Source organism: Martes martes, assembly GCF_963455335.1.
Source record: "Martes martes genome assembly, chromosome: 7".
Lineage (NCBI taxonomy): Eukaryota > Metazoa > Chordata > Mammalia > Carnivora > Mustelidae > Martes > Martes martes.
This window is the reverse complement of record NC_137894.1, coordinates 86989598-87001295: the sequence shown is the minus strand read 5'-3', so window position 1 is coordinate 87001295 and position 11698 is coordinate 86989598. Positions and strand designations below refer to the sequence as shown.

The following is an 11698-nucleotide window of genomic DNA, read 5'->3' as shown; positions in this document are numbered from 1 at the left end:
TGCGATATATATATATATGTGTGTGTGTATATATATATGTGTGTGTGTGTGTGTGTATATATATATATACATATATATATATATGTATATATATATATAAAATGGAATTCTATGCAGCCATCAAAAGAAATGAAATTTTGCCATTTGCGACGATGTGGATGGAACCAGAGAGTATTATGCTGAGGGAAACAGTCAATCAGAGAAAGACAATTATCAAATGATCTCCCTGATATGAGGAATTTGAGAGGCAACGTGGGGGGTTTGGAAAAAATGAAACAAGACTGGTTGGGAGGGAGACAAACCATAAGAGACTCTTAATGTCACAAAACAAACTGAGGGTTGCCGGGGGTAGGTGGGTAGGGATAGGGTGGCTGGGTTATGGACATTGGGGAGGGTATGTGCTATGGCAAGTGCTGTGAAGTAAGTCTGACGATTCACAGACCTGTACCTCTGGGGCTAATAATACATTATATGTTTATAAAAAATTAAAAACTTAAAAAAAGAGAGAGAGAGAGAGGATGCCGAGTATAGTCAGCTGCCAGCCTCTAGCTGCTGCACCTTTAGCATTCATGCCAAGTCCAGGTTCTCCCTGGGGGTGCTCCCAGCCAAGGACAGAACATGGAAGGGTACTAGAGCAGAGCCGTTCCCACCCAACGAGAGACTCCTCTCACAGGCAATCTCTGCCCCGGGGAATGCCATGGCTCCAGCTCAGGCTTTCCTGGAGCTGTACCGTAATCAGAGGCTCTGCCTACCCAACTCTTCCTTCCTTCCCTCCCTCCTATTCACAGATGTCAATCTGTACCTCAGTCTGAAGATTCTCTCTACTTACTTTCGAACTCTCTCCCCTTAATCCTTCATAGGTGTTCTCCCTTAATAAATCTCTTCAATATCTACTTCCATCTTGGAATCTGCTTCTTAGAGGACCTGGACTAACCAAAAATGAATGAAAAAGTCTCACATGTAGCTACATCTAAATACGATTTTTAGAACACCAATGATAAAAGAAAAAAGCCCTAAAAATTTTTATAGGAAAAAATCAGGTTACCAACAAAGAGAACAGAATCAAATTCCCCTCAGACATCTCATCAGCAACAATAGATATTAAAAAACAATATATTGGGGGCACCTGGGTGGCTCAGTGGGTTAAAGCCTCTGCCTTCAGCTCAGGTCATGATCCCAGGGTCCTGGGATCAAGCCCCACATTGGGCTCTCTGCTCATCCGCAAGCCTGCTTCCTCCTCTCTCTCTGCCTGCCTCTTTGCCTACTTGTGATCTCTGTCTGTCAAATAAATAAATAAAATCTTTAAAAAAACAATACATTGGCATTAATTAATTGTATTAAATTGATATTAAAAGCACAACGTATTCAAAATTCTGACCTAGAATTTCATACCCATATAAACTAATACCAAAAAAGGGCATGGGGATGCCTGGGTGGCTCAGCTGGTTAAGTGTCCAACTCTTAAACTCAGCTCAGGTCTTGATCTCGCAGTTGTAAATTCAAGCCCCACACTGGGCTCCATGCTCGGCATGAGACCACTTTAAATCAAGGGGGTGGGAGAGTAAAGGATTGGGATTTTAGGCATGGGGAGGATTCAGATTTTACATTCCCTAAATCCTTAAGGAAATAACTTGAGAGTGAACACCAGTAAAACAAGACTTGAATTTAAAAAAACAAAAACAAAAAAACCCCAGCAAGATAGAAGCTCTATGAAACAACAGAGTAATCCCAAGAAATCAGCAAAAGTGCAGGCTCTGTTCATTGGGCTAGAAACCAGCCAGTCAGTTTGCAACGGGAATACAAAGGACTCCAAGACTAAAGTGTTTAAAAGAAAAAATAAATAACAATATATCCAATAGAAAAGACATGAAGATTTTTTTCTTTTTAGGTAAGACATGATAATGGCAAATAATATTGGGGGGGAGAGAAGTCACATTAGAAAAGTGGGAGGGAGAACTGTATACTTGGCCTAAGTATAAAGTTAAGCAAAATGTGTTATTATTTTAGGCTATTAGTGGTAGGGGAAAGAGAGTGAGCTTAAAAAAAAAAAGATCATTGATGGATCTTGATATTTAAGAATATTCTCTTTAGGGGCATCTGGATGGCTCAGTTGGTTAAGTGTCTACCTTCAGCTCAGATCATGATCCCGGGCTCCTGGGATAGAGACCCAGGTCAGACTCCCTGCTCAGTTGGGAGTCACTTCTCCCTCTGCCCCTCCCCCTGCTCATGCTCTCTCACTCCCTTTCTCTCTCTCAAATAAATTTTAAAAATCTTTAAAAAAAAAAAATCTCTTTAGAGTGATGCAGAAATTATGATACTGGGATTCACAGAGAAGGATATGTAAATTTACTATATAATTTGGCTTGATAGCAAAAATATTTAAATAACAATAACAGTACAAATGCGCCTTATTGATTTTGAACTTTAGTTCAACTATGGACCAAGTATAGAAGATAGTTACACTTGTAGGCATAATATTATTATTAGCAACCTTGAAAACATGATGTATAGCCAAGAGAAAATAGGATTTTGGCCAGAGTAGGGGAAGAGGGGACAGGAATAAGGGCGGAAAATTTTTTTTAAGATTTTTTTTTTTTTTTTTTTTTTTTTTTTGGTCAGAGAGAAAGAGAGGTGGGCAGAGGGAGAAACAGGCTCCCTGCTGAGCAAGGAGCCTGATGCAAGACTCAATCCCAGGATGCTGGGATCATGATCTGAGCCGAAGGCAGACACTTAACCAACTGAGACACCCAGACTTCCCAAGGAAAAAATATCAACAAAGGTTTAAATATATAAAAATTACAAAGATAACAAGAGCAAACATAACGTGGTTAAGTATCAAACATGAGGAAAGGAAAATGAGGATGGCAATAGTGTGTGTTAAGTCCTAATTTTTCATCTCAAAGAATCAACACACAAACTGATAAATTTAATCAATCAAGTTGATAAATCAAGGATTAGAGGTATAAGCATACCTTCTAAAATTCTAAAATCTTATCAGAATTAAAGAAAAAGAGTTAAAAGAGAAACTAACTAGAAAGCATCACTGGAAATAAATAAATGTACAAAATTTGTTATTCATCCTAAAATGCTATGATTTGATTTATTCCCACTTGGTTATAGTTCTTTATTAAAAAAAAAATTTTGTAAGCTAAGTATGTTCATTTACTCTGGAATCCCAAAGTATTTCAAACTATTCAGCCCATATCAAGTCTTTCTGTCTTCTGCTGTGCTCTCATTGACTGTTATCCTTGCTTCCTCTCTGATTCTGGCTTCTCACTTTATTACCGCTCTCTCTGAGGTTCAATTTGCCTTCACCACTCTCCTGTCTTCTGTCTTAAGTCAAAACAGGTCTCCTTCATCCTGGGGCAAAGAAAAGTTTCACTTGACTGGAATACTCTCCATCACTGTTCTGTTTCTCTTCTTTCACTTTCCAAATTTCCAACTTTAAAAAAGCAATCTATTTCCCCTAAAACCTGGCTTCTAAACACTAAGTATAATGATGATTTTACAGTTCGCAATCTACATAGTACCTTATCCAAGCAATTCACTTCATGAAGTCCTTCTGTTCAACCTTCTCTCCTAAGGCGAGGTAAGACTGGAGAAGGAGTAAGAATACGTCACAAGAAGTGTTCCAGAGAACATCTGCAGAAATGCTGGCAGGAAGCATTCCAGTTACAGTGCATGACTGCTTTGTTCAAGAATGTTTCATCTTCTGTCTTTTGGCACAGAGGACAAATTCCAAGTAAACAACTAAAAACAACCAACTTCTCAACAGACGTATTCTAAGACTTATTAGTTACACTTAATTATCTTTCCTTTCATAATCATATTAATGTGTGAGAAGACTAATAATAATAGAATACAAGCCTGAGGAAACAGACAAAGGTGGTTAAGGAAACGTTCTAAAGATATTGAGTCCAAATACAATATTCCTATAGCAAATTTCAACATTCCCCACTAAAAACAGTAAATATCTTGCAAATTAAGAGAAAAGCAAGCCAGATAGAAAACTGTCCAAAAGCTAGTGAATGAACTAAGAAGATCCAAACTCTGAAAAATTACCATTTAGACAATATCCTAGTTTTCTTTAAAATATAAATCAATTAAAATATAATCAATATTGACTTTTAAGAGTGTATTAATTTGGGATGCCTGGATGGCTCAGTTGGTTAAATAGCTGCCTTCAGCTCAGGTCATGATCCCAGCTTCCTGGGATGGAGTCCCACATCAGGCTCCTTGCTCAGCAGAGAGCCTGCTTCTCCCTCTGCCTCTGCCTGCCACTCTGCCTGTGCTCACTCTCTCTCTCTCTCTGACAAATAAATAAATAAAATCTTTAAAAAAAAAAAAAAGAAGAGTGTATTAATTTGTTGCTTTTGGCCATTCATGTCTACTTGCAAGAAAGAGAGCACAACCTTGGTAAGATAATCAAATGGGAAAAATCCATATAAAGCATTAGTTTTGAGCCTCAAAGCTATTGAGAAAAGTAAAAAACTAACTAATGGAGTCATATTTATGGAAAACTAGCTGATTTTATTATTATTATCAATACCAAACAAGCCTTTAAATCAATTAAAATTTATTTAATTAAGCATAAAGTTACCTTCACATTTGTCTACAACCATAGTAAATACAGTTCTTGGCAAAAAGTCCTTTTGAGTTTAAAACATCCCCAACTGCAAGATGACATATATAAAACTCCCATTGTTTATGTGATAGTGGATTTGTTAATCAAATTAAAATAATTATACTATCTAGAATAAAATAAAATGGAAATAATTTACTCATAAGATTCATATTTAAATCATCTTTATTTACAAAATACTATCCTGAGAGTTTTAATTCCATTAAGCTCTATGTGAGCAAAAGTATAATAGGTTAAGTAACAGCCGTTACTTAAACTGAAAATAAGAGAGAAGTCAAAATTACTTTTGAAGAGAGATCAAAAATATGGTTAAGTTTCTTGCTGTGGTGCTGGATGTTCAGTAGTAGGCTCATTTGAAGGTGGAGTCAACCCTGATGGGAACTCACTTCTACTTTCAGCATGTGGGGGTGTGGGAAAAAATCCAGCTCTTGGGGGAAGATAATGAGGAAAAGCTCTCGGTGGATAGACATTTCTCACTGTTCAAAGAGATTGGTAAAAGACATTTTTTAACTTTAAGTACCTGTACTTCAGTTGTATTAAATGATTAGCTTATAACTTACAATACCTATCTTTATATTCAAAAATTGACCCCAGAGTAATTACTTGATCTAACAAATGAATTTTTACAACATTGAGTAAAGGCATACTCTCTTCAATTGCACATGATTGAAGGGAACATCATTAACTTCAGCCACAATTTTTGTCCTATGAAAACCTAACATCTTAACACTTTTCAAAACTTATTATTCCAAAATACATAATAAAGCTTGATTAAAAATTTTCATGTCATATAATTTTCACCAGACTTAAAATTCTGACTAGTAATTTCCAATTCTAATTTCATACTATCCTAAAACATTTACAGTTAAAAGACTATCTTGAATTTCGCCCAAATTCATCTTAATTCACCTTAAACCTTAAAATAGAGGAGAAATGAGAGAAGAAATACCATGTCAGGCATATACTAGCCTTCTGCCTAGTGTTTGGTTTAACTATTTATTCTATAGAAACCTAGAGTTCTAAATGGCAATGTATAGATATAAAAGCAAAAAACTGTTTTTTTTCTTATGTAAGCCTATGAAAGAATTTCAATAAATTCAACAATTAGTCTAAACATGATGAACATATTTTAGGTTTTAAATAAGTAGGACTGCATAGGAACTACTTATGAAAAAAACTTTTAAAAATAATTTAGCCAGTAATTTTAATGCTAAAATATAAGCTGTAATTATTTTTACTAATTGATGCAGTAACCACTTTCTAATCAAATAAGATACGAATAATTTTAGTCTTAATTTAAGACTGTTGCAAAAAACCAATGATTTTTCCGATTACTGAAATACAGAAATAATTCCATATCATTAGGATGAATCATGTGGAAGCCTCATTACAGTCTACAAATGACTGGCTGCCTTTCCAATTTGGAAAAGTAATGGTATACTCACAGTGAGAAAAACTTACTATATGAGTAAGAAGCAGAATTATATCTTTGATTTACTCTATAAAACACACACTAAGTTTAAAAAAAAAAAAAAAAAACGTACTTGCAAATGGAGGTGGCAGTGGGCCAGCAAAATCCCTTGGTGGAAAATAATCTCGAGGAGCTCCATACATGCTTCCTGGAGAAGGTGGAGGAAAAGGAGGACCTCTTCTCATGAACGGACCCCTTGGATCCATTGGAAATAATGGAGCCCCGAATGGAGCAAGAGGTGAAGGAAGAAAGCCAGGGCCCGTTGCTTCACTTTTGGCGGGGAGAGATGAATCAGGCACATTTAAATTCTGTAACAAATCGACATACAGTGGTCACTAAAAAAACAGCAAAATTTGCAATAATCTTCCTGAAAAATCTTAGGTTTAGAAGAAAGAAGTCTATAATAATCTTAATAGTTTCTTCTGAAAGATTCTGTGTTCCACATCAGATGGATTTTTGCGATCACAAATATTAACTGAAAAGAAAGTAATACTCTGGCTAAAGATAAAACACAAGAGTAGTCCAAGAGTACCAAAACATATATTCTTTTATCAAGTACATACTGAAAAACAGATGTTTATGTTTGTATTTTTTTTTAAAGATTTTATTTATTTATTTGAGAGAGAGAAGGTGAGAGAGAACATGAGAGGGGAGAAGGTCAGAGGGAGAAGCAGACTCCCCGTGGAGCAGGGAGCCCAAATCGGGACTTGATTCCAGGACTCCAAGATCATGACCTGAGCCCAAGGCAGTTGCTTAACCAACTGAGCCACCCAGGCGCCCTATGCTTGTATTTTCAACATACAAAAAGTGACCAAAAGCAAAAATTATAAAGGTATTAACAAAAAAATACTTTAAAATATTCAAATAAAAATTGAAGGGGGAAATCCAAATTCCTGTTTAACTTTAGTAAACTAACTCAAGCCTTTAGTCTATAAGTTGTACTGTATCACCATAGTGTAAAATCCAGAAAAGAAACAGCTATAATGCTATATAGGGAGTATATATATTTGTCAAAATGGGAGAAGCAGCTTTATATCAAGAACTAGATAGCCAGCTAAATTTCTCTTCTAATAAACCAAGAGTCTGGAAAGCTCCTGAACACATGGATAAAATTCCACTTTCAATACTCACACCAAGGTCGTCTTTGTTATCATTTCTACTGGATTCCATTTCTGAAGACATTGGCCCATCTAAACATAAAAATTAAACCATGAAAAATACATGACTGATCACCCCATTCCTACCATATCTCCCAATCACAAGGGATTGTTGATATTTTCTCATTCTCCCATTAGTACACAAACCAGCCCGATACCAGCATCCTGCATTGGGGCCACAGGAACAGCTTTAGGTCACTGGAAACTGTGGCACAATCAAAGTTCTGCAAAGGCAGGTGGCAGGAATTCTGTGGCTTGTTCCTAGGCAACCCTGATGCAAGCGCATCATTAGGAGACTTCTGGAAAGTGGCATCCCTCTCCCTTTTCCTTCTTTCCTTCCTTTCTTTTTGCCCTCCCTCCATTCTTCCTTCCTTTTCCTCTTTCCTTCCTACTTTCCTAATTCTTCCATCAGGTAACATAGACTAGCATTTGAATTTAGCTACTGTTCAAAATAAATGTTCCTGGACTTTGTTTTCACCAAGAACTGCCCAGTCCATGAGAAGGTAAATTCAAACAACCCTCTCTCTGACCACAACACTTATCCTCGCCTAGCCTTCTCATTTAGTTATTCTCACTACACCTGTTCCTGTCACTGAAGCTTCCAGTCCTCTGGTCTCCCTCCATTTTCTTCAGTTTCCTCCTCTCTTCATTTCCACCCCTAATCAACTAGACTTCTAAGTCCATCACTTCATCCAATCATCGATGTCCTTACCCAGTTGGCAATATTACGACATGTATGTGACAATATTCTAGCTCTATATTAATCCAACTCTCCACTTCCACTCTACCTATACCTGCAACTCAGCACCTCTGCAGGTGAAACAAATCACAGATTTTTGTAGACAGAGCCCAGTCCAAGCGAATGGATTTCCAGCCATACTTGCAGCTGCTCAATGACTAATCGTTCTGCATCTTCCAAACCACATTTCTCCTGAGCAATTTTAAATCTCCATTCTCTTCAAACCTACTACACCAGTCACTTAGAAACTCCCTTAACTTTCTGTAATCAAACAAATAAATGTATCAGCAACCAAATTCCTATGATTTTTCCTCCTCTTATCATGGAGAAGGCTCCTTCTAGACGATCTATGACCCTGGTTCTGTGCTCTGAATCTCTCCCCTTCCTCTCTGTTGCCTCCCTCTTCCTTTTCTGCTGGACCCATTCTATCAGCAAGTCTCTTCCAACTACTACTTAAAAATGAGACAGAAAAAGAAAATTCCCCTACAGCTACCCCTCTCTTCTGTAATCAATACTTGTTCTATATATATTGTTCGGAATTCCTCTCATTTTGTCCTCATTTTACTGCAATCTATTTGCAACATCCACTACTCCACCGAAATTATTTTCCCCAACATCAAAAAAAAATCTTTTTTTGCTAAACTAAAAGACACTTTTAGTCCTTATTTTATTTCTCTCAATTATTGACCACTCTCTCTCTCTAAATCCTCTCAGCCTTCAATTTTTGTGATGGTACCCTTCTCTCTCTATGTTCCCTTGCTAGCCACTCCTTCACTACCTCTGTCTATCCTTAAATGATGGTCTCCATGGAGTTCCACCTAAGCCCCATTCTCCTTTCATTCTCCCTTTGAGAAATCCCATCCACTCCTACACATTTAATTTGATGTATACCAACTAATGACTTCCAGATGTGTGATTCAGATTGTTATTTCCCCTACTAGGACTTCAAAGCTTGAACTGCCTCTTTGAATATTCATGCAGGTTTATCACAGGTGCTGCTAATTTTGTACGTTCAAAATGTAACTTATAATCTTTCCTGTCAAATTTGCTCCTGTTCCTTGTTCTTTGTCTCAGAACGATGAATGGCCCAGATGCCATAGCCAGGAATCTAGGCATCAGCCAAGACTCCTTCTTCCCCCACACTCCCACATGCTTTCAATCCTAAATCCTCCCAATTCTTTTTTCTCTATGTCTGCTTACATCTATGTATCCCTATCCCCTCTGCTAAATCACTACCCTCTTATTGACGCAGATTTCTGTCAGACTCCTACAAAGTTACCGTGCCTCCAATCTTAACTGCTCCCTCCAATCTATTCACCATAATGCAACCACAGTAATTTCTCTAAAATGCAGATCTGATTATTTCTATAATGTGTTCCCATGACCCTGTGAACAAGGTCCAAGTTTTGAACAGGTTTGCAAAGCCCTGAGAACTCTATGTACTGCTTAACCTTTTCACTACTTGTTTCAATACTCCCTGACTCACACTCCATGTTGCAGCCATAATTTATTAGGACTTTGTAAGTCTTAATCTTTAAAGATGCTATTCTCTTCTTCTAGAACATTATTGCCTGACGGATATATAAGAAAGATATATGTATTTCTTTCTCCACATTTAATTATTAGCTTCTTATAGGCAGAAACTATACCTTATTATAATTATATTCTCTGCCATGTCACGTAGGACGCCTTCTAAACAGTAGACACTTAAAAATTATCTAATTGGATAATTAGATACCAACAACAAAAAAGGACATGTAAGAAATGTTAAATAGCATTAGTTTAAAAATAGACAATCAATCACATATACACTGTCACTCCATAAAGTCTGAATTAATGGGGGAAAACAATGTCAAAATCCAAAATCCAAAGTTTAGAAAGAAATTATTTAATTAAAACTAATTATAATTAATCTAGGCCATAAATCTCCTTCTCTGCTTACTATTCAAAAAAGACCCCTTTTCTAAAATAATAAATATTTCAGCCAGATAATGCCTAACCCCCCTTGCAATATATACCCTGTCCTGAAGAAACCTTTTACCAATAAATTTATTTTAAGTTTCTATTTGCTTTTAATCTTTTTAATGTTACACTCTTCTGACTAATACACTGGATATATATATTTCCCAATTTTAGAGGGTTGCTGTGGTGGTTTAAGGAAAAGAGTGCCTGACAAATAGTAGGTTGCTCAATAAATGTTAGTTAAATCTATCTTCATATATAATGTCTAAATAAGGTACTTGATTAAAGCAATAACAAAGCAAATTATTTTTCTTGTGGATTTTCACATGTCCATTCACACTAGCTTAACTTCCCTGATTACCAAGTAGGATAGATGTAAGTGGACTGGGAAAATTTTAAAAATTAATCTTGGAATAGAGTAAAATCGGGCATCATAGCTAAATATAGTAAACCCATTACAATAATGCCCAAATCAACCATTAACACATATGCACATGCCATGGATACATACAATATAACAAGAAACATAAAACTAGAAAGTTTCAGGAAAGATTTTGGCATCAAGAGCTACCAAAGATGTCCAGTTATTAGTCCTTTTTTTCAGCTTCCAATTCTTTCATGTGCCACCATTATTAAAAAAATATACACGTACATGGAAGTATTTCTTACCCACTTTATCCAAAGACGGCATATTAACACTTCTGAGTTCTGCTGGCCCAGATAGTCTGCCAGAATTAGAATAAAATCTGTCTTGCCTTTGTGGAGGAAGAGCTGGATCAGGATATGGTTGGCCTAGAAAACAAGTTTGTAAAATATTTTCATTAGTATAAAAATAAATCAAGTTTATTTAAGTTTAATAGACAGAGTATAGACATTTCTCTTGCTTCCTAAAAAACTGAACCATATTCTTGGTAGACAATAGTAAATAATTTGAGGAAATAGTAAAGAAAGAAAAAAAGGAATATGTTGTAAGTGTATCAGGAAATTTAGCAAAACAGACACTGATAAAAGAAATAGTTAACAAAGCAGATATCATTCGGAGGTCATCAATGATCAAATTTTCAGTAACTTCAGTATTTTGGCAGTTAGCACCCCTCCAAAACTAAAGGGGAAGATCTTTCGTGCAACAGATGAACAGAAGGTTCACAATGCTCGGATTAAGGACAACTGGATAGACACAAATCTGGGCACAGACTATGACTCAGGTGCTTCTGCAACCACCCTTCATTGTCCCCAGGGGTCACTTACAATGACAAAATTGTCATTCCTGGGTACTTGTAGAACTCATCATTCTTGAAAAAAATAAAGGTAGTCTATCTCATCTTTGACAGGTGATGGCAGATTTTGACAGATTAGTTATGCATATGCTCAACTCCAAAAATAAGAGGAAAGTCAAAGCGGGTGAACTGTGTGGCTCTTTCTTATCCATAGAAATATGGAAAAACCGCTGCAAACTGCTTTCCATGACCGTCCTAAGCAGTGGTTCATAATGTGAACGCCACACAATGTTGGATATGTCATTCCTCATCTGACTCAGCCAGATGGGACCTTACTGACACACCTCTCCCACACAAAGCCAAGGAAACCACTCAGCATCAACCAGAGTTAATGGAAAGAATTATATTTAATGAGCTCCCAAGGGCCCAGGGATGTGAATCAGGAAAGAAAGATCTGGGTGGATAGCCTCAGGCTCATTTCCTCCCTCTTTCAGAATCTTAGCAAAAAAC

The 11698-nt window shown here is 36.6% G+C and overlaps 1 protein-coding gene across 11 annotated transcripts in view; it reads right to left on the bottom strand.

The window, feature by feature from the left end:
• Positions 1 to 4505: 4505 nt before the first annotated feature.
• Positions 4506 to 11698, bottom strand: part of MIA2 (MIA SH3 domain ER export factor 2) — an 86427-nt gene continuing 79234 nt past the window's right edge. For 7 of the 11 annotated variants that reach the window (XM_080809094.1, XM_080809097.1, XM_080809101.1 and 4 more), the window contains 4 exons: positions 10641 to 10763; positions 7245 to 7303; positions 6187 to 6421; positions 4506 to 5118 (listed from right to left, as the gene is read on the bottom strand). In XM_080809094.1, the coding sequence (XP_080665220.1) occupies positions 4952 to 5118; positions 6187 to 6421; positions 7245 to 7303; positions 10641 to 10763 (584 nt within the window). In that variant the 3' untranslated portion in view covers positions 4506 to 4951. The remainder of the gene's footprint in view (positions 5119 to 6186; positions 6422 to 7244; positions 7304 to 10640; positions 10764 to 11698) is intronic. The other 4 variants (XM_080809098.1, XM_080809095.1, XM_080809096.1 and 1 more) reach the window with 1 other exon arrangement.